The sequence below is a fragment of the Gobio gobio genome (genome assembly GCF_949357685.1).
Source record: "Gobio gobio genome assembly, chromosome: 1".
Taxonomy (NCBI): domain Eukaryota; kingdom Metazoa; phylum Chordata; class Actinopteri; order Cypriniformes; family Gobionidae; genus Gobio; species Gobio gobio.
In genome coordinates, this window is record NC_137097.1 from 55,758,202 (window position 1) to 55,782,357 (window position 24,156).

At 40.3% G+C, this 24,156-nt stretch overlaps 1 protein-coding gene across 2 annotated transcripts in view; it reads left to right on the forward strand.

Annotated features, from left to right (window-relative positions):
- Positions 1-13,140, forward strand: part of prkcbb (protein kinase C, beta b) — a 174,219-nt gene extending 161,079 nt beyond the window's left edge. The window contains exon 17 of one of the 2 annotated variants that reach the window (XM_079832717.1): positions 11,059-13,140. In XM_079832717.1, coding sequence (XP_079688843.1) covers positions 11,059-11,217 — 159 coding nt within the window. In that variant the 3' untranslated portion in view covers positions 11,218-13,140. Of the gene's footprint in view, positions 1-1,921; positions 4,386-11,058 lie in introns of those variants that run through there. The other variant, XM_079832716.1, reaches the window with a different exon arrangement.
- The last annotated feature ends 11,016 nt before the right edge of the window (positions 13,141-24,156 follow it).

Genomic DNA, 24,156 nt, shown 5'->3' on the forward strand with positions numbered 1-24,156 from the left:
ACACTAATGTTATCCCATGCCCATGAAGCCAAAGGCTTTCCTTTGAATGTACAATAGATCTGTCCAGTTTATTTTCCAACTCACCCCAAATGTGCTCGATTGGGTTGAGGTCCGGACTTTGAGGGGGCCAGTCCATAATTTTCAATGTTCCAGCAGATTCCTTCTGTCACAGGTAGTTCCAGCAATTGTTAGAATTGTTGTCCTTTTGGAAAATAAATCCAGGGCCAATAAGACAACTCCCAGACGCCAAGTGTTCAAATCATTTTGGCCACCACTGTGTATATTTGACCCATATGCATCATATCTACAATGTTAGTGTTGGTTCTCCACTAATGACTGTGTAGTATTACAGTATGTCACAATATGTTTTTATAAATAATGCATGTGTAGAACAGTAACACATGGATTGTGATATGCATCACACTGTGAGCTGTCTCAGCTCCACAGCCATAATTTTCACGATTTGCCAGATTTTCCCTCCCTTTCAATGTGGCTGCTCCTACAGTATTGTTTGCCAAATGAGAGGATGCAGAGATAGTGGGCCATCGTCATGGGCCAGAGGTAGAGAACTGGCCAGGTTTGGAAGGTTCTGATGGTTTGACTTTGCTTGCTGTTCATGAATATTACATGACTGGGCTTTAAAAGGTGAGTTTTGATATTGTACCGGACTGCCACTGATCGATGCTCTCCACTAAAAGAGGTCAACATGTGTGCGAGGAATTTCATTCTCATTTACAGATTTGCTTGTGTGGACTCACCTGTTTCTTACCCTTATGATAAGCGAGCTATTTAAATGTCACTGGGAGTGCAATAGAACATTGGAATTTCAAAAGCTGACATTTGAACTGAAGCGTATGTGTTTTTGCGGTGGCATTAATACTGTTGCTATTGTTTTCACTGTTGTTGTTGTTTTCAAAAGCATCATGAATGACACCCTAACACGCCATTGACATCTGGAACATATTTCTGTATCAGTATGAGTGTAAAGGTCTCACACACACTTCCATGCATTCATATCGTCCAAGTCACACCCAATACCCTGGTGGAAATACCAGCTTCAGGCTTCCCAAATACGACTTATATGAATTCCAATGCTGATCAATAGCTTCATCAGATACAACAGATCAACTTGCCTAAAAATTGCAGCTCTGTCATCATTTATTCACCATCATGTTCTAAATTTTGACCTTCTTCTGTGGGACCTAAATTAAGATATTTTGAATAATGTCCTGGCCACACTTTTCCATTGCAGTTTGGGCACTGAAGCTTGAAGCTTTGAAAAAAAAATTGAAATTAGAAAGTGCCATAAAAATAATTAATATGACTAATGCACTATATTTCATTCGGCTTCTGATGCCTTATGATGGCTTGATGAACAGATTGAAGTCGTTATTCACTGATAATCTTCTCTTCCATTGAGCTGTTAACCACTGCAAATATAATTGAGGTGATCTTGAAAGCCTGTCAATTCTCCAGTGCCCTTAAAATAAAAAAGAAGTACAAGATCTAAATTATAATTATGTGTGAATCAAATTTTCATGTAAAATGTTGGTGTTTCTCTAGCTGTCATATTATCGTATGGCTTCAAATGCTTGGAATATAGAGTATGGACCATCATTTTTGTCATTTTAAAGCAAGATATTCTTTAAAAATACAGTTTTGGAATGACATGAATGGTAAATCATGACAGACTTCATTTTTGGGGGGTGAACAATCACATACATTATGCTGGTCTGTTTAACAGGATATGTATCCAGAATTGCTATTCCGTAACCTGCAGTGCCTGTCACAGCCCTCACATTCACATCCATTCCCATACTTTTATTTGTTCTCTCTTTTACTTTCTGCTTCTGTCTTTATGACCATGTTCATCATCCCCCATCCATTACATGCCTCTCTTGTTCTTCTCTCCCTCCTGCAGTGTGGCCGGGATGCAGAGAACTTTGACCGCTTTTTCACCCGCCATCCACCGGTTCTCACCCCTCCAGACCAGGAGGTCATCATGAACCTCGACCAAGACGAGTTTGAGGGCTTTTCCTTCATAAACCCAGAATACCTTGCCATGGAAGCCCAGAGTTAAGGGCGACCCCCTAAAACTAACCCAACCCTCCATCAAAGCCCCTCTTCATCAAACCTCCTTATGTTTATGTACCATACAGTCCGTAAAACGGCCACGTGTATGTACATAAACAGCCATATACCGAAACTAAACCATCCATATACATATGCATGCGAAATTTCAATATTCGTAGATTAGCCTCGAGGTCGCTGCGGCTTTCACAACATCCCATTGAATGTATCCATGCTGGAGGAACGTTTGAATCTAAAGGCCTTTGTCTTTATTCTATTTGTACTCTACAGCTTTCCTGAATGTGGCGTGTATTGCATAGCTCTCTTCTAAACTACAGATGTGTCTGTTGCAGCACCGTAGGTGTTCAGATTCAGCCATTTGCACTGAAGGTGCATGAATCGCATACGAGATGCATAATGGCTAGCCTCGCTCTCCTTATCCAGCCTGTGACAGTGATACTTTGCTTGTTTCAAAAAGAATGCAAACTCAAAAGGTTTTTGCATGATGATTTAGTTTTGCCTGAACTTTTATGATACATATGACGTTAGTTTTCCTCTATAGTGCACCCAAGTCTGGTTACAATCTCTGACTTGCATTGTACAGACTAGTAGATAACACATTTACCAAAAATTTTTTTTTTTGAAGCATGAGTAAATTTGACTTTTTTTAGGATGCCTGTATCCTGTTTGCGTGTGTGTACGGGCCAATAGAGCTTGATGGATGTGCCTGATTGTGGTAGTGATCTGCTTTTTTGCCTGATCATCTCACACCATCAGCAAACACTCACACTTGTACAAGAAGCATGACTCCTGTGATGGTTCCCGTTGGCTCTTCCTTGTTTAACACTTGACTTATGCTTAAAGGTCAGCCGGGATTAATCGAGAGGTATTTGACAGGCATATTAAATATCAACTACCTCCTGCTAGGGACAATTACAGATTGAGGTAGGATGAGAGAACAAGTGCTAATATCAGAAAAGAACTAGTGCTGTAGCCAATAACCTTTAAAAGACCCATCGGCCGTATATCACTGACCCCTATGTTAGATGCGAATGTTTTTAATGGGTACGATCTGGAATTTCCATTGGGGTTTACAATGAAAAAAGGATGAGTAGTCAGCCATGGGTGATATGTTAAAATGATACCCTGGATTTCATTGAAGAGCTTGTGTATGAGCAAATTAGTCTAGTTGGGACGCATTGATATAGCTTCACTTCGCTTGAATGACTCCATCTTGAAGCTTGTCAATAGAGACCCGCCACGTGATAATATGCTGATTCTTGGTACGTGAAAACGCTGAAGGAATACCACAATATTTGTGTGGAACATAATATTGAGCATCAACGACAAAGTTGAGAAGAACAGGATATAAAGACGCAGAATAATTTGCAGCACCATTAAACAGAGTAGCTTTGGAAATAAAACATTTTGAGCGTGTAAACATTGCTCATAAGCACCAACAATAGGGGTCCGATGAAGCTATCTGACATCGTGTTAACGGGTCCAACAGGGGCTGGTCAGTGTTTTAATACGGTGCCCTAATTTAGCATGCAGACTGCTTAGATATGACAGTTGGTTTAGAAACGCAAGCACTGTCCATGTCAGCGGTAACAGCAGCGAAATCCCTGTGTGGAACAGATTCCGTATCACTAAATGGAACTGGAAAGGCCACAAGAGCCACACATCCACAGAAATGGGTCAGATCCTCTCAGACATCAGAGTTCCCTGAGCGGTTATCCATGCTGACTAGCGGCCAGTGGCTTTTATTGGAAACCACTGGGGCTTCATATCATATCTTCATCATAGGATTTCAGGGAAGGGATAATCTCTCTAAAATGGTTTCTCACATGAGAAGGTTTCCAGATATGTTGGAGAAAATGGTCTTTTGTGGGTTAAGACAAAAGACAAAAAAATGTGCATTTGTCATTATTGCCAAAAAAAAAAAAAAAACAGAAAGCAGTGCAGCGTAGGGCTTTGATATTTTTTTTAAGTGTCTTAAAATAAGCAAATAAAATGTGTCAAATGTTATCGAATGTTATGAATTTTATGTGGTCAGTATTGTAGATAAAAATAAAATAAAACGGGGGGATTTATTTTGTGTTTTCTATACCATAAAATATGCATAGACTAAAGAAGCTTTGTGCATGAATTACTGAGATTTGATTCAGCGTAATATTAGACGAGTGTTTTAGCGAGTGCTCTTGACCTTTCTGTGTGCTTTGCTCCATACATCCTCAATGCTTTTCTTGTGCCAAAGTATTTTCCACAACCAAAACACAAGTATACATTAAAATAAAACTGAAACCTCAATAGCCATTGTTTGGTTTTGCGTTGTTTTCCTCATTGCAATTTTGAGTGTATAGCCTACAACCTTGAAATGACGGTGTGCCTGTAATATAAGATTGTTTTCCATTGTAAGACCCCGATGTGACATTTTATTTGATCACATAAAGCATTATTTGTATGTGTTTCTGAACTGCTTGGCAGAGAAAGTCTTGTCAATTTGCTCGGAGCATCGACTACCAACTTGGATGGTGTGCAGCACGTGCCCACGCTAAGCTCTGCATATTTCATGCCTGCCACTTAACATGAGAACATTTCATCCTGTTCCACCACCATTCAGCCAATGACATATGGGAAGAACATACATATAGGGGTGGGTGAAAACTGGGGAGATGCTTTAAATGGCGCATTAAACATGCTGCGAATGTTTATTGTGAATATTGGTGCTGTTGTTGGTGCTGCCAACAACATACAGTATAATGTGGCCTGCTTATGCAAGTACCAGCATGGGGGTCCAAAAGATCTTTCAAACTTGATGTTTATACATATATGCGGTACACAGTTGAGTCTGGCGCTCCACACAAGAGTGTTAATTAATTCTGAATGTCGCAGCCTCAAATTAAATGAGTCGGTTAGCACGAAGTGTGTGCGGCTTATCAGCTGAAAACAGGTCAGCGTTTGATACTGCTGTTCTCTTCTTGCGCTGACATCAGCTCGCCGCTAATCCGCGCCTTTATAGAAAGCTCTGTGCCTTAGTATCGCACGAAATTACAGAATCACGATTGGAATTAAAGCCTGGCAAAATGAGCACCTTGGATTTAAAGGGGAGGGGGGGGGGGTGTCTCTCGTCTTTTCGCTCCTTCCCGAGAGCTTTTTTTTAATTATCTTTTCCTCCAGGGCTTTTGGTACAGCGTGCATCTTGAACCCTATCTTTGCTATATATCTGTATGAAACCACGGGCGATAAATTCAGATCTGCTGAGGTACAAACGTCTCATACTGGTATTCTCAATGTGCCGACGTCCCTTGTTCTGCTGTCATCCACCACTATCTTATATGTCCATGTGCATCATAGCCTGTTTATGGGAACTGAACTGCTCAGTGTGCCCGTGCTAATCTCATCTTGTCAAACAGACCTGTATCTAATCAACACAGAATGGCACTGGCCTGCATCAGCATGGCAAGCTAGCATGGATATTCCTGTCAACTGAGACCATTTTGGACCATCATTCATCTCTAATTAGTGTCATTTATCATTTAGTGACGGTTCAGGATGACAAATATTTTGTTGGATGTTTTTTTTAACTTTTTTTTATGCTCTTTGATTTGTTATATCCATTCTGATGTTAACAATTTACACAATTTTTTCAGTTTCTGGTACCCGGCGCTACACCCATGCTAACATAACTCCAAAGGTCAATTGCCTAAATATGGATGCACGAGTTATACTAATTGTAATCTTTTCATTTTAAGATTATGGTTGATTATTATATAAGTGAAAGTGAAAACGTTTAAATACAAATGATATTATCAGCATAAAAGTTTGCTTCTTTTATTAGTGACCTAGGAATAGTGCAAACTATTTTTCAGTTATATATAGGGATAGAGGGAATGTGACAGAAGGTGTGAGAGAGGGGAAAAGATGGAGGGATGGATATACGTATACTCACACACACTTGTGTATTTGATATTTTATTATATAATTAATAATTATATTTATTTATTATTACGTTTTCAAATTTGAAACTTTTTATTGCCAGTTTTAAATTACATTTTGAATCCCAGTCTTGTGAGGTCTAGACCTTTGGGCCCCACTGTATATCTGTATAAAACACTTTTACATGGATCATTTCAACAGTAGACAGATTTATAGGATAATTAATTCTACTCTGGTTTATCTGTTATGTTTTTTTTTATCATCTATCGAATTATTAAATGTCAAGGTTTTTGTTGGTCTTGAAATAAAACCAGCCTTTCAGAATCAAGCCTGCATTGACCCACAGTCCTCAGGTTTCCATGCCAATGCCCAGTGCCATTTTCCTTTGAACTGTTTGGCTTTTGAGAGCTCAGGTAATCTAGTGACCATCACTCTGGAGTTGTGGCTTGTGTGCTTCGCTGTGGTGTGGTGTGCTTGAACCAGACAATGGAAATAAGGTAGGAAATGTGCTTCTGTTGTTGTATTATCTATCTTCCTCCTGTCCACTCTATTCTTCCTGTCTGGAGCTGTTTTTATCTCTGTGTAAGGTGCCAGGAGATCTCGAATGCTCTTCTGGACTGTCTCTCTCAGTTTTCTTGTTTGATGTGATCTGCATACCAATATATGAAGTCATATGTATTCTCTGCGTCTGTGATCCTGGTTGTTTGTAAATCCTTTTCGCTGTGCTTTGATGGCACTCTCATCCTTCTCTCTGTCTTCCTTACCTGAAAGCGACTTGTCCCTGTTCTTTGTCATTTTAAAGTGCTACATATGTTAATTTCCTTTAAAGAGATCACACTGATCGAAGATCACACTTTGTCGCTGTTGGTTTATCATCTTCAAATGTACTGAATGTTTGCTTTAATACGCGCCGTGCTGCCTTTAAAATATTTTGCACTTCCCACAATTCCCTCAGGCCCACCATTGACCAGAAAGCTGAATTATTTAGGTGGAAATAATAACTTAACTGAATTGCAGTGCATTGTTTTTCCAAGACAGGCTTCTTTTTTTTGGCCTTATTGTCTAAGCAGACATCCAACAGACTGTAATGAATTTGTGAGAAAGGTTAGCACTCATTGGCAGCTATGATCATTTTCGGTGCTGATTTCTAAAAGTCAGTGTGAACTGCCATTTGCAAGAAATGTTACTTTCAGAGTAGAAGGCATTATTTTTGAAGTATAAAAGGATATTCAACAGGAAAAAAAATGATGGAATAGCAGCATCGACAAAAAGGAGTGCCATTTCAGAATAGGAGCTTTAGTAAATCCTCATTATAAAGACAAAAAAAGAGTATTCAGAGTAACATGTACTGATGCATCATTCACAATACAACCATGATACACTAAGGGTCATGTTGACTTAAGAAAGCCACATTTCTGCCTCAGAGTAATTAAAATAGACATAATTCCAAGGAAAAAACAGAATGACAGAGCAAAATTGTAGATGATACTCAAGTTGCAGAGTTGTAAGGGGTGTGTCAAAGTGAAACATGGGGGAAACACTGATCTATAATATAGATCATTCATATATAATCTGTCTATAGAGATAATGGGCCCTATTTGAATGATCCGAGCGCATGGTGCAGGTGCACTTAGAGAGTGTCCGAATCCACTTTTGCTATAGTTTAACAGTAGAAAAACGGTCTGCGCACCAGATGCATGATCCAGAAGGGTTGTACCTAGTCTCTTAATGAGTCATGGGTCTGTTTTGGGCGTAACATGCAATAAACCAATCAGAGCCTCATCTCCCATTCCCTTTAAAAGCCAGTTTCCACTTGCACCATGGCGGAGGACTGAACGATTCTCCAGAGAGGAATCCTTTTATATTTAATAATTTAGAATATTTGTGTGCTGCTGCGCATCCCTGTGTGTGTAACAAGAGTGTACACAGGTTGTGTGCTCACCTATAGGCGCATATTACTAACACACCTTTTATATAACACAAAAAAGATTCTGCACTATTGACTTTAGACCAGGTTTTTGTTGGTCAATGGTCTTTTTTAGTTGCATCAAAATTGCAACGCTCCAACAATGCGCTTGAACACACCTCGTTTCAGACCAGCACGCCCATGGGCATTTTTGCATTTTCTGTTTAAACAATGTGGCGCTGGGCATGAAAATGATAACTGCATCGGGCTGAAACTAGCAAAAAATTGCGCCGGGTGTATGATAGGGCCCAATAAATCTAGTTTACTCATGAAACTCTAGAGGACACAGGCTAGTCCTTTACATGCAGCCTGCAAGCAAGCACATCATTAATGCATGGCACAAGTTGATTGGCCTCTGCTAATCCAGCAGCCAATGAGATTGCTTGCTCACCATTTAAATGGTCTGGTTTATTGTTTGCTGTATAGAGTATTCCTGAGAGTTCCTCTGAAATCCTCCACCTCCCCCAGCTCCACCTGCCTAGATCTGCTAGGGGATTTATGTATGTCTATTCATGCAGAAACAGCATATCTAGCATGCTCACAGCAGTGTGTCTGTGTATATATTAGCAGTAGCAAGTCCAGCAGCAATAATAAACAGCTCTAGTCTGGCAAAAAAAAAAAAAACAATATTCTGTTAACATTGCCATATTTAAGAACATGCTAAAAGTATTCTGAGAATGGTCATGATTGAAATATCTATAGAGATTCAGATAACAGAAATCAAGTCTGTAGTAAATTAATGATAATGAAAATAATAAATGATTTTGCCAATTATTCTAATTTTACATGGGGTATTTCAATCATTTTTGATCATCTGTGATGTACAGATCACCTGATAAACAACGATGTTAATTACTTAAATTTCAGGGTTTGCTTTGTGAAGACTAAATATTTTTTGTTAAGTGCCATGGATGGATAAATAGTGGGAGAAAAGAATAACTTTTATCATTTTGAATTCATTAAGTTGTGGGATATGAAGGCACAATTATGAGAGAGTCACATCTGTGAGATATGAAGTCAAAATTAATAGTCACAATTATGAGAAACAGTCAGTCACAATAGTCAGATTTAAAATGCAATTATGAGAACAAAAATCCCAATTGTGAGATAAAAAGTTGCAAGTATTAGATAGTCACATGTACTATTATTTATTTATTTATTCATATTTTTATTTATTTATTTTACTCTGAGGCAGAAACCAGCTTGCATATTGACTTATTGAACACAGCAATGTAATGGCATTCATTCAGGAATATGCTTTTTTTTTCTTCTCCCCTATAATTTGAGATGAAAGCCTCACTACCCTCTATCAAACGCATTTCTACAAGACAACATAGCTTGGCACTTTGTATACATTTGTGCATTGGAACGGTTTGCAGTATTTGCGTTGCTGAAGCTTCTTGCTCCACTGATGCTCAGCATATTGAGCGCTGCCCCTCCCCCCACAACAGCGTTTCCTTTGCCTTCATGGATTTACATTACCAAGCAGTGCATTAACAATGTCTAGCCCCAGAGAAGGCCCAGTCCTCTCTCCTTCCCTCTGTTTTTCCTCTCCATCTTTTCCACTCTCTCACACCTTCTGTCACATTCCCTCTACCCCTTCCTAGCTTACTCTGACCCACCTTGCCCCCCTCCCCTTTCTTTCTTTCGTTTACTCTGTCTTCTTTCCCTCTCCGTCCTCCCACTCAGTGTTTTTGAATGTGTGTCCTCTGAGCCAGGCTGGCTCTTCCCTCGGGCACGCTGGCACACAAGGCCACAGCAGCAGTAGCGCAGCAGAGAGGAATTCTCCCAGTAAGAACAGGCCTGTGGGCCTAACAAACCGTCTGCCCCTTTCATTTAGACTCCTCTCGCAGAGAGAGACAGAGACAGAGGGATATAGAGTAAAAGAGAAAGGCCAGCCGTGCCTATGCTTTAGCATCTCATAAAAGAAACAGTACCGCACAGTGTGTCAAAGCAGCGAGCGTCTGCCACAGCAGATCTGGATGGGGACTGTCAGTGAGATATGAGTCTCATCAGTGGCCTGGGCCTCTTTTTAAGTGCTTGTGTGTTATACTGTCTTCTCCTGAAGTGGAATCCCTTCTTTTTCGGCACACAATTCCTCTTCAGCTTTTAACACAGCTGGGCTTCTGCCTAGAGTGTTTTCCATCAGCTTCTAATTTAATGTGGATAATTGTGGATTTTTAAGGGACAGTTCACCACAAAAATGAGCATTCTGCCCACTACTGTTCAATTAAAAAAAGAAAAGAAATCAATACTTTTATTCAGCAAGGGCACATTAAACTGATTCCTATTTCAAATATGCTGTTCCTTTGAACTTTATTCATTAAAGAATCACAGTTTCGACGAAAATATTACGCTGTACAACTGTTTTCAACATTGACATTAATATTAGACTGATTTCTAAAGGATCATGTGACTCTGAAAACTGATGCTGAAAATTCAACTTTTACATCATAGGAATATATTACATTTAAAATGTTCAAAAATAGAAAACATTTCGTAACACTATTTTAGGGTTCAATTCTCGTTATTAACTAGTTGCTTATTAGCATGCATATTACTAGAATATTAGCTGTTTATTAGTTCTTATAAAGCACATATTAATACCTTATTCTGCATGACCTTATTCCATGTCCGTTAACTCAATACCTAAACTTAAACGCTACAAAACTACCTCACTATCTAGTAATAAGCAGTAATTAGGCGTTTATTGAGGCAAATGTCGTGGTTAATAGTGAATATGTGTTCCCCATACTAAAGTGTTACCGAACATTTTGTTTCACAATATTACTATTTTACTGTAGTTTTAATCAAATAAATGCAACCTTGAGCATTAAAAAAATCTTACAGACGCTAAACTTTTGAATAGATTTCGTATAGTGACCAAGCTTAAAAATGCTTTATATTCCAAGTATTCTGAAGTCGCACAATAACAATGACGGTGTAAAATACATGGTGAAGATTTTCAGAGAATAAAAACTGACATCTTGGGGTGAACTGTCCTTTTATGATCTGAGGATTTTGAAGGTATATATTATTTTCGAAATGCAGCTAACACCCCTTTCCTTTCTCTTTTTTTCTAGCGAAATAGTCGAGATACCTGCAACTTTGACCGGGAGTTCACTAAAATGGCTGTGGAGCTCACGCCCACCGACAAGCTGTTTATCATGAATCTGGACCAGGACGAGTTCCTGGGGTTCTCCTTCACCAACCCGGAGTATGTCATTCCCACTCAGGGTTAATCGAGCAAACGCACCGGAGACTGCTGGCCATGTATCTCTCTGTCTGCCTGTATGTGTGTGACATGTATGCTCAGGGTCGTGAAAGCTCACTCATATTACTGTAACAGGATTTTACCAAAGGGCTCAGGTGGACCACCTCAGTATATAGCTGTGCGGTATTCAGGCACGTTCCCAAGAAGCCAGAATTCAACTAATCTGTCTCACTATAAGTCAAACGTTTCCCTCTTCCTTTCACACTTTCAGGGGAGCCGGTAGCCCCGCAGCTTTGTGAGATTGCATTCTGTGTTGGTGTTTATACAGTGGTAAACGCGGCCTATGCAACAAACGAGGAACAAACACGGCTAACCCCGAGTGAGCAATTTGAAAAACAACAATGCCGCCTTCAATTATTTATTTGCGGTTCATTATTTTCCCCCCTGTTTGGTCTCTATTTGAGCTGAGCTAATGTTTAATTCACTGGTTTAAACCCATTATACCAAAATATTATTACCTCCCACACATGACTTGAGCCGGCGATCCCATGCAGCCTCTGCAAAGTGCTGTATCCTGGCAGGAGTGTCCTCACTATTGTGACATTCAGGGAGAGGGAACTAGAATGACAAAAATGTCAAGATGGTTGCAAAGTGAAAATGTCATTACCATTCATAACACTTTATTTCAGGAAGGATTCATATCGCTGGGTTTGGGTGGAGAGTGAAGATTTGTAAAGCTACTAGTTCATATTTCAGCATCCTTGAGGACAAGGATTAGAAACAGCCGGATAGATCAAACGCAGTCGACGCCGTCTTGCAATACAGAATTCAAATAGTACATAACTGTGTATCTATGCACCTTGTAGGAAACACAATGTGCCATTTTCCAAGGGACTTCAGCATCCCTGTGATTTCAAATGCTTAATTTGCATGATTGCAATAGTTTGTTTATCCTCTAGGCATAATACTTTTGGATATATCTATCATTCAGGCGAAAAGTCTCTGGTTTTCAATCACAGAAAAATCATACTTGCATTTCCGAACACTTGGTCTAGATCAGTCGTATATAGCAATGTGATTCGAGTCCGCCACCTATGTGCACTGATGACTCATAGGCTTTGTGTATATAATGTAACTAAACACTTTCTGAAACAACATTTAGGCCTTTTTCTTAGCTACCTTCTCATTCATTTAAAAGATGAGAGCATTCTGTTGATAAGGTTTTGCATGTTTGGATTTATTATCACTACACATAAATGGCTTGTAATCTGTCCCTTGCATCATCTTCAGGTTTTTTTTAGGGTTTTTTTTTAATATGTAAACATATTCATTTGTCTCAAAGGTACCTGATGAAAACTCTAATGAAAATGACTTTGAGATTAGATACACATAAATCGATAGCCTTCTCACTCCTGATTAAGCGGAGCTGGATTGATCTGTTCTGCCTGCTCTTGTACAGATCCTAACCTCTCTAGTGCTGTGTGTGTAGTGGTGCTGTCTCTGTGAGGTGAATAGTTGCAGTGTTTTGATTGGGCTAAGTGTCACTAGCCTTCATACTCACCGTGTGGCAGCCCGGCAGCGCTATCCCATAATGCTGTCTGAGACCTGTTTGCTCCGTAGAAAGTTAAACCGCCGCGTATCGATCGGACAATTATCAAAAAGAGAAATAAAAAGCATATATCAGTTGACACCGTGGAGTGAACACGCGGTGATTTAGAGGGAAAATTTCGCAGGCTTAAAGGCACAGAGTGTCTGCTTAATTGCCAGCCGAACAGTTTATGACTCTGAGGTCAGCTCCAGGGATAAAGGATAAAGGATGCAATGTCTCGGAAGCCACAAACACATAGATACTGGATGAGATGGTAAAGGTAAACCATTAAAGTTATAACTTATTGATGTACTTATGAGAGAATATGTAATATGTTCTATTTATAATACAGATATTCAGTGTAAACCTGTTTTTGTCTGGTTTCTGTGTGGATGATATGTGTGTTGACTATAGTCTTTCAAATTGTGGTCTGAGGATCCCCGTGGGCTGCAAGGATTTGAAAATTATGTATTAATTTCCCAATATTTATAGTATTTCCTTATATTTAGTAATACATGTTTTATACTATTCAATGTTTTTTTCCTCATATTATATTATGAAATACTATATAATCTAAATAACATTTAATATTCATAATATAGTTAATGATATATAATATTCATTGTTTTTCTCTTATATTATATTATATATTAGATTAGATTAGATTATAAGTGGGCCCCTCTCATATTTGGGGGTCCTTGGCCTCAAAACATGTCTAATTTAATACTGAATATTATAATATTGCACAATTAATATTGAATATTGTATATCAAGTTGCTCCTTCTGGTGGTCATTTATATAGTTTTTGTATGTATTCCTTCATATTTATAATCATGAAGTTTCTGAACACCAGGCCAGAGATCTTTTATAAAACGTGTGTGTGTGTGTGTGCGTGCGGTTCTGCGTGTGTACAGTATATACAGTGCAGCCGGAAAGTATTCACATTTCCACATTTTATGTTACAGCCTTATATCCCAAAATGGATCAATTCTACAAACAATGCCCCATAATGACCATGTGAAAGAAGTTTGTTTGAAATCTTTGCAAATGTATTAAAATTAAAAAACGAAAAAATCACATGTATATAAGTATTCACCACCTTTGCCATGACACTCAAAATTGAGCTCAGGAATTGTCTGTAGACCTCCGAGACAGGATTGTATCGAGGCACATATCTGGGGAAGGGTACAGAAAAAATTCTGCAGCATTGAAGGTCCCAATGAGCACAGTGGCCTCCATCATCCGTAAATGTAAGTGGTTTGGAACCACCAGGACTCAGCTGGCTGCCCGGCCAAACTGAGCGATCAGGAGAGGTGAACAGAAGAACAAATATCTCTACCATACAGGCCTGATTGGTGGAGTTCTGCAGAGTGACCAGACGGAAGCCACTCCTCAGTAAAAGGCCGCCTGAAGGACTCTCTTGAAAGGATTCCCTGGTCTGATGAAACAAAGATTGAACTCTTTGCCCTGAATGGCAAGCGTCATGTCTGGAGGAAACCAGGCACCTCTCATCACCTGACCAATACCATCCCTACAGTGAAGCATGGTGGTGGCAGCATCATGCTGTGGGGATGATTTTCAGCAGCAGGAACTGGGAGACTAGTCAGGATCGAGAGAAAGATGAATGCAGCAATGTACATAGACTGTACATAGACTCCTGTTCCACAGGAGTATAATGAGGAAACACAACGGCCAAATTCCCTTAATCATCATCATGGCTGTAAGAAAATAGCTAAAGCATTGAAAATTCCCATTTCCACCATCAGGGCAATAATTAAGAAGGTATTTAAGAAGTTCAAATCTGCCTGGAAGAGGACTTGCGTCTATAATGCACGGTGAGGAGGAGAGTGTGAGTGGCCAAAGGCTCTCCAAGGATCACAGCTGGGGTCAGAAAGCCTAAGAAAAATTTATCAAACAGCACCAACATCACCACATGTTGTTTGGGAGGGTTTAAAAAAATCCTCCTCGCTCATTCAAAAACAAACTCCAGCATTTTCAGTCGTTAGACATGACTGGAACTTCAAAAGGGACCGGATTATATGGTCAGATGAAATCAAAAAAGCCCACCAGAAAAAAAGGACCCCGTGTCCATGGTTAAATATACCGCTGGATATTTAATGTTGTGGGCCTATTTTTTGCTGGAAGTCCTGGACATCTCGTTCAGATACATGGTATCATGGATTCTAGAAAATACCAACAGATAAAAAGTCAAATACTGACCGCTTCTGCAAGAAATCTTATAATGGGCCATGGTTGGATCTTCCATCAGGACATTGATTCAAAACAAACACCAAAATCAACACAATAATGGGTCACTGAGCACAAAATGAAGTTTCTGCCATGACCATCCCTGTCCCCTGACTTAAACCCCATAGAAAATGAGGGCCTTAACAGAAAAGGAGAAGCACCAACATAGATCTGGGAATCTGAGGGATCTGGAGAGATTCTGTCTGGAGGAATGGTCTCTGATCTCGTGTCAGGTGTTCAGCTATAAATGCTTTATTCTTGATTTATAAGCATATCTATAATGTTTTATAATTGTATTTTCATACTTTATTAGCGATAAATTTATCATTTCTAAATTATGTTTTACATTATTTACAAACCAGTTATTTAGGAGTTGAAAGTGGTTCATAAGATCACTTAGAAAGTGTAAGTGTAATGATTATTAAACTATTTAAATGTATACATCTATTATTTAGACATATAGTTACTCAGTGTGTTAATAAATGCTTTATTAACATGTATTCCTAATGTAATTAATGATTAATTCAAGTAGTTCTAAAACATTAGTAGTTGTCAGTTAACTATTTGTGTGAGCTCATCTAAAGTGAGGACTATTTCTGCCTTGTAAAGCTTTTACAAAGGAAATATAAAAGCTGTTATCTTCTGCACTGCTGTTCTCTAATGTTTTAAAGTTAGTACTGATGCAGTTTTGACTGTGAAATATTTTATTGTATTATTGTGCAATAACAATTTTATTTGCTGTATTTTGGCGCTACTGTAATCCAGTGTTGGCACTAGTACATTTTTACTCAGCAATGTTTACACTTTACAGAATTTTTTTTTTTTTAAACAGATTGGCTTAGTTTGCAGTTATGTTTTCTAAAGGTGTACAGGAATTTTGATTTTCTATGACATTAAGTAGGTTTATTTTTCATTTTATATAAATTTACCAATTGTACAGTTTCATTTTTTTGCATCTTGAAATAAATTGTTATACATAATATACATATACATAAATTGTTTCCTGATAACTGAGCCTTTTAATCACCTTTGGAAAAGCTTTACGGGGCAGAAAAAGTCCTCACTTTAGATGAGTTCACAAAAATAGTTAACTGACCTGAATGAATCATGAATTACAGTAGGAATACATGTTACTAAAGCATTTATTAACACACTGAGTAACTATTACTATATGTCCAAATAATATGTTTAAATGTACATTTAGATTTATTTACACTTTCTAAATGATCTTATGAACCACTGACAACTTCTAATGAACTGGTTTGTAAATAATGTAATACTTAATTTCAAAATTATAAATTTATCATTTATAAAGTATGAAAATACAATTATTAACCACATTATTATGCTTATGAATCAATAATAAAACATGTACAGCTGTATTTAAAAACTGCTTATTAATGTCTATTAATGCTTTATAAATGATGAATTAACGATTTACTAATGCTTCATAGCGTGCAGTTATTATAAAGTGTTACCAATATGTCTAACTTTTTTTCTTTTTTTTTATCTTGTAGCTTAAAAAGGTGAATATAATAGTTTGGCCATTCATAAATAACAGATTATAAATAATTTGCACTTTAGCTGAACTTTAGCATTTCTAATCACACATCGAGTTTATTTAATAAAATACACAATTCTCTTGTTAACGTTGGCTTCAGTGTGGAGTCACATCTAAACTGACCCTGCAAATTTAAAACAGCACATAGTGTGTGAGTTTACCACATTTGAGGTATTAATATTTGGGTGACTCAGACAAACATACAGTATTTGCAGGCATGTGAGACGCTGCAGCCCCTGTGAGTGTTCTGCTAAGCACAAGATGCTATCTGCCAAAGAAATGTCCCATCTTATCAGCCGCAGAAATTCATGTTTGGGAAATGAGACGATGCGACTGGAGTCATGGGCAATCTGCGGACGCAAATGATTCCCCTGCCCTGCCGTCACTCAGAGCTGACTCCCACATGATTTCATCCTTCAAGAAGATCTCCCTCGCCCGAGTCCGGCACTCCAGACCTGGGACAAAACAAAATGGTAGAAACAAGAATGAGAACAATTACCTAAAAATCCTCCTCTTCCTGTCAAAATCACCATGTGTACACATAAGAATATGAAGGTTTCATTCTCGAAATGTCATCTTGGTGTTTTCTCTGAGGCTCGATGCTGAGTGAGCACTTTTGGTGTAGCTTTCATTGTGACAGCTAATGAAATTATTTGCCTTTGACAACAGCTCATTATATGCCTCAAAGGCATTGTCTAGGACTGCTGTGTTCTGATCTTTTTCATTCTCTTCCTCTCTTTTTTTCTGCAGCCCCTTTGGAGTTTTTTTTTTATTATATATATAAATCCAATTAAAATCATCCCCCATGACAAAAGAATCTGCCATCGGAAAGACCAAAGGTAGCTTTAAAAAAAGAGAACACATGGACGGAGACAAGACAGCAAGTAAACAAGTAAAGCTTGCTATAGAATAATACGATTCATAATGACTACATCCCACAAGTCATTTATCAGCATACAATTTGAGAGAGATTTATATACATCCTCCCTACTTGTATAATCATCTCGGTACAATCGAAAAAGACTAGTGATGCGTTCAAGTCCTCCTGGGAAGTTCATATTTACAATTTGGGAAGTCGTAATTACGATGGCAGGTGCATTTAATGCTAGCGGACATTTCCTACTTTCCACTTCTGAAGTTGTGATTACGAGCTCTTTGCATTCAAATTTTTTGTTGTCAGAAAGAACAGGAATCACGGAGGACACCAGGTTTATTCTTGCCTATTTATTGTGAAAATCTTATTAAACAACCATATAACCAGGGGTGTCCAATCCTGTTCCTGGAGTTCATACCTGCGGAGTTCAGGGCTGAATCCGAAATCACCCCCTATACCCTCAAATAGGACATTATATGAGGGGACAGCCATTTATAGTGGTGTCTGAAACCATAATGGACATTATCGAGTGCACTCATTCTATCGCACATTGCACCGCAATAATGAGTGTACAGCCGATGTACACTCAACAGCTGTCCGAATTCACTCACTCAGTTTCATTCACTCCTTCAAGTGAACTGTATTAGTGGACTACATAGGGAATGGTGATTGACGGTTTAGAGGGCGATTTCGGATTCTAGCCCTGATCCAACTGTCTGTAATTATCAAGTGCTCCTGAAGATCTTAATTAGCTGCTTCAAGTGTATTGGATCAGGGTTGGAGCTGAACTTTGCAGGAAGTTTATACGGGAACAGGATTGGCATCCCTGGTATAAACATTCACTGTGTTATCTAGATAATTCTGGAATTTTGGTCAAATACAAGCTATTCTCGCTGTGTATATAACATAAAATACACTTCAAATGATTATTCATATGTAAATATGCACTACTTGAACGACAAGGCAATGTAGCTGAAAAAAAACTAATAAAGACTAGGTCACAGAAGCAATCATTTATCTCCCCTCCACCCTGTTTAAAGTTTATGGCATGCCCAACTCAAAATTATCCCGAGCATCCCAGTGATAATAAATAGGAATTTAGAAGGCATTCATGTCCAATTTTTAACTAGAAAAGTCGTTTTTACAATAAGTCCACTAGCAAGTGGAGGCAGCATAAGTCACTTTCGTCACTTTCAAGATGGCGATTTACCTTTTCTGGCAAATAATTCAGAAAGATACCCTACTTCTACAAAATGATGAAAAAAGAATGAATGCACATCAGGTGTGTTTTTGATTTTTGTTTTTATTCAATTTATTAAGGTGCTGTTCATTTAATCGTTATATATATATTCCTCAAAACTGCTCAGAATGCAGATTCCCAAGGTGGCGTTTTGTTGATTTTCCATCAATACAGATTCTGCCTCTATTGCGTCCTTCATATTTTCTCACTGACATGCCCCCAACACTTTAAGAAAGGCCTGGGTTTAAAGAAAAAAGTTCCCACTTGTAATTGACTTTGTGCTGGTGTTCGTGTGCATTCAACTTGTAAATATGATCTTTCCAACTTAAACGCACATCAAATCTATCAGCGTCCTAATATATCCACACCAGGTTCGCCATGTCCACTGCTGTTGCTAATGCAATTACTTCCTCAGCTCAGCCTCTTTGTTGTACATAATGTAGTCGCACAACCAGTAGACTATCTAGGCAATGTTTCTTCAGCGTCACAGCACGTGGTGTGTGGGCCTTGTTCAATGGCCCCTTATCCATCCTCTAATGACACCCTAGAAGGCCCCTGCAGCGAGATTTACAGACCAACAGACGCGCCCCTTCTCCCACTTTTCTGTATGGGATGTAATTATAGCGGTGTTGGGTGCATGGTGTGTGTTTTAGCGTGCATTATATCCCAGTGGTCCCTTCCCTCCCACTTCCCCCACCCCTAAATGCCCCTCAATCCTACTAGCAACTCCCCATGCAGCGAGCAAACAAACTGAGAAAAGCCGCTATTGATTTGAATTCGTTTTGTTCTTCCTCAATTAGTGTTCTCTCCTTGTGCTGTTTGTTCTCGCTTTTAAAGAAGATCCCTAATTAACTGCAAAACAATTTGCTCTCTCGCACATGGCAAACACCAAAGCGTAGAGATATTCTCCTCCACAGAGAACACTCTCGTTCTGAAGAAGAGAAGATGAAAAAAGACAAAGGCCCAGCGTCTGATATTTATTTCATTCATTGTATCTTAGAAAACGTTTAGGAGAAATGCATGACGGAAGGATTTATTGGATTTGGTAGCACTCGCTTACAGAGAGGTGGAGAGAGAGGGAGCCTCATGCGGTTTTTTTTCTTTCTTTTTCTTTAATTGTGATAAGTGGTCCGGCTGTCCTGTCTTATAGAGGTAAAACAATTTAAAAAGCAATCTCCTGTTTTAATGAAAACAAGCATGCGGGCTCGCATGGAGCTAATGAAGCCGAGAGAGTTATTACAGGGGCTCCAGGGATCTTCCACACGGCTTGTGTACAGTCACAGACATGGCGTGGAAAGGGGAGGGCTTCTCTCTCACTGTGAGCAGACGAACGTAGTACACAGAGAGGAAAAGTGCAAACCAGGAACAGCGTGTTCATTTACCTTTTTCGTATTTGTACTGCATTGGAGACAGTGAATGGGAAGCTGCATTGCTAAATGTAGCGAAGCTATTAGTGAACGACATTTCTCAGTAGCAAGGTGGTAGCAAGTACTGTAGCTTCTATGGTCATTCAAGTCATGTCGGAAAGATCATATTTATGGGTTTAACACACTTGGACATCACCACAAAATCGTAAATGCCAGTGGGAAGCTCTCTCCGATTTTATGAGTTAGGGGCGTGTCAGTGAGAAACATGTTGGAATACCACTTATGTATTTAGCAGCGATATTAGGCGTGTTCGACTTGATGTGGCGTTGCACTGACCGATCTGCATCTGACTTGAAGCAGTGCATGCCGGTTAGACATTTTGTTTGAATTCAGACTCTGACAAATGCCATCATAGTACTGCGAGAGTGATTCGAGAGCAGCCAAATCATTATGCGCAGCTTCTACAGAGTGGCTGCACAAGCTTTGAAGACGACACTGCTGTTCCATGATTGACCAGGTTTACCGTAGAAAACAATCACATGTTATGTGTTTTTTCTGGCACATGCTCACCACTTCATGTTTTTATAACAGTAAAAACTCTTTTAATGTTATACTATGTCATGATTATCCAAATTAAATTGATAAAAAATATAGACCCACTTTATTGGTATTCGTATATGCCAGTGGTACCCCACTCTGGTCCTGAAATACTCCCAGCATTGGACATTTTAGGGTATGTTTTACATGACAACGATGTACTAAAAACAGACGACAACATTGTCAAAGCAATCCCCATTCAGACGGATCTGCAAAAATGATTAAAAAGGCTGTAGATAATCTTTTTGCTTGAGATGTAATCTTTTTGCTTGAGATGGCGCCGCCGTGTTCGGTCGCCGTTCAGGTCGCTCCGCTAAGACTTTGCTTTTATTTATTATTCTACTCTCTTTTACTCTCTATTTTTTCCAACGGATCATCTGCTTTGATCTGTTACGACAGCAAAACACTTCTGGAATTTGGTTACCGCTACACTGACCTGTTTCAGGACACTTTCTCCAATCTTCCATCTGAGATTCGCCGGGACGCAGAGTTGAACAATGGCCACTCGAGTCGACGGCGAAGATTCAAAAAACACCGCGGGAAACGCGCTGGGATCCGCAACAGACTGAGAAAAAGAGCATTCAGTCCTCCTCTCCCGAGCATTTTGCTCGCAAATGTCCAATCCTTGGAGAATAAGATGGACGATCTTAGAGCCAGGATAAGTTTTCAACGGGACATGAGAGACTGCAACATCTATTGTCTGTCCGAAACATGGCTCACGCCAGCGGTCCCGGATACAGCCGTGACGCCGTCCGAGAACTTCTCTGTTTTTCGGATGGACAGAACAGCCGAGGCCGGGAAATCTAAAGGCGGTGGAGTGTGTTTCATGATAAACAAGAAATGGTGCGATCCTAGGAACATCTCCATTCTTTCGCGATCCTGCTCGCCTCACTTGGAACATTTAACTATCATGTGCCGGCCTTTCTACCTGCCGAGGGAGTTTTCCTCGGTCATCGCCACTGCCGTTTATATTCCACCACAGGCAGACACGGGGCTGGCTTTATCTGCCCTCCATGATGTGACCAGCGGCTTCATAAACAAACACCCCGACGCTGCTTTCATCGTCGCGGGTGATTTTAACAAAGCAAACCTAAAGAAAGTATTGCCAAACTTTCACCAGCATGTCTCCTGTCCCACACGAGGAGCAAACACACTGGATCATTGCTACTCTCCGTTTAAGAACGCCTACAAAGCTCGTTCACAGCCAGCTTTTGGCAAATCGGACCATGCCGCCATTTTCCTCACACCGGAATACAAACAAAGGCTCGTTCAAGAGCCCCCGGTGAGGAGGGAAGTCAAACGCTGGTCATCCCATTCAGAGATCACGCTACAGGCAGCTCTCGATGACGTCGACTGGGACATGTTCCGCGCGAGTTCTGAAGACGTCAGCGAGTTCACAGAAGTGGCGCTCTGCTTTATCAATACACTGACAGAGCAAGCCACACAAACATTAACTATAACGTCCTTCCCTAATCAGAAACCGTGGGTGGACAGTTCAATTCGCACTGCAGTAAACTCGCGCACTACCGCTTACAATGCCGGTCTCCTAACGGGGGATATGAGGGAGTACAAAGCTTCATGTTACGCCCTCCGGCGCGCCGTTAAAGCCGCAAAACTCCGATATAAAGACCGAGTGGAATCTCATTTCCAACTCAACGACTCCCGGCGGATGTGGCAGGGACTGAGGACCATCTGTGCTTTTGGAACTAAATCCTCTGCAGAGGTGAGAGCTGATCCGTTGCTGGTGAACGAGTTAAACTCTTTCTACGCTCGCTTTGATGGTAATCGCGGCAGCGCGACTCCGGCGAGTGACGCGTCAGAGAGAGTCCCTCAGAGCAGCAACAGTCACGTGATCTCTGTCTCGGAGGACGAGGTTCGGAGGGCACTCAAACGTGTGGATGTCAGGAAAGCTGCTGGGCCGGATGGTATTTCAGGTCGTGTTCTGCGGTCCTGTGCTGATCAGCTCGCAGGGCTGTTTACATCCATATTTAACGAGTCCCTTGCTACATCTGTTGTCCCCACCTCCTTCAAACGATCCTCCATCATCCCTGTACCTAAGATCAGTAAACCCTCTTGCCTAAATGACTATCGTCCAGTGGCTCTCACATCTTTAGTCATGAAGGTCTTTGAGAGACTTATTAAAAACAACATTTGCTCCTCCATTCCTGACACTTTGGACCCTCTTCAGTTTGCCTATCGTCCCAATAGATCGACTGAAGATGCCATCTCTCACGTCCTTCACTCCTGCCTCACTCACATCGACAGCAAAAGTGGGAACTATGTCAGGCTGCTATTTATTGACTATAGCTCAGCCTTTAACACCATAGTTCCCATTAAGCTAACACACAAACTCCTGGATCTAGGCCTGAATTCTTCTCTCTGCCTCTGGATTGAAGATTTCCTCACTGGCAGACCCCAGGTGGTGAGAGTAGGCCAGTTCACCTCCACCTCCATCACCCTGAGTGTTGGAGCTCCACAGGGCTGTGTGCTGAGTCCCCTGCTCTACTCTCTCTACACCCATGACTGTTTGTCCACACACCGCTCCACCTCTATCATCAAGTTTGCTGATGATACTGTTGTCCTGGGTCTCATCTCCAACAACAATGAGACGGCATACTTGGACGAAGTGGAGCAACTGACATCATGGTGCCAGGACAACTGTCTCTCTCTGAATGTTAACAAGACCAAAGAACTGATTGTGGACTTCAGGAAGAGACAGCATCGGTCATACTCCCCTCTCATGATCAGCGGGACACCGGTAGAGAGAGTGAGCAGCTTCAAATACCTGGGTGCGAACATCTCCGAGGATCTGACCTGGACTACACACATCCAGACACAGGTGAAAAAAGCCAGGCAAAGACTGTACCACCTGCGCCAGCTGAGGAAATTCAGGGTTTCACCAGCCATCCTGAAAACTTTCTATCGAGGGGCGATAGAAAGTGTCCTGACTCAGTGCATCACAGCGTGGTACGGGAACAGCACCAGTCACGATTGCAAAGCCCTGCAAAGAGTGGTGCGCTTATCCGAGCGCATCTCAGGCTCAGCTCTCCCGTCTCTGCAGGACATCTACACCAAACGCTGCAGAGGTAGAGCTACTAAAATCATCAGAGACATTAATCACCCTGCAAACTCTCACTTCACCCTGCTGCCATCTGGTAAGCGCTTCCGTAGCCTGATGGCAAAGACTGAAAGACTCAGGAGGAGTTTCTTCCCCCAGGCCATCAGACTCCTGAACTCAGTCACGTGACTTCACTTCACCCCGCACACGCATAAACATCCAGTTTAAACATTAAAATCCACATACTGCCATTGCACTGCACTTTACGTTCCTATTGTTACTGTGTAACAACCTGTAATAACCTGTTTGCACATCATACTCCTGTTTGCACATTATACTCCATTTGCAATTATACCTATTGCATGCACATCATACTTCTCTATATATAAATATATATATATATTTTATGTTAACCACTTATTTTTAAGTCTACAG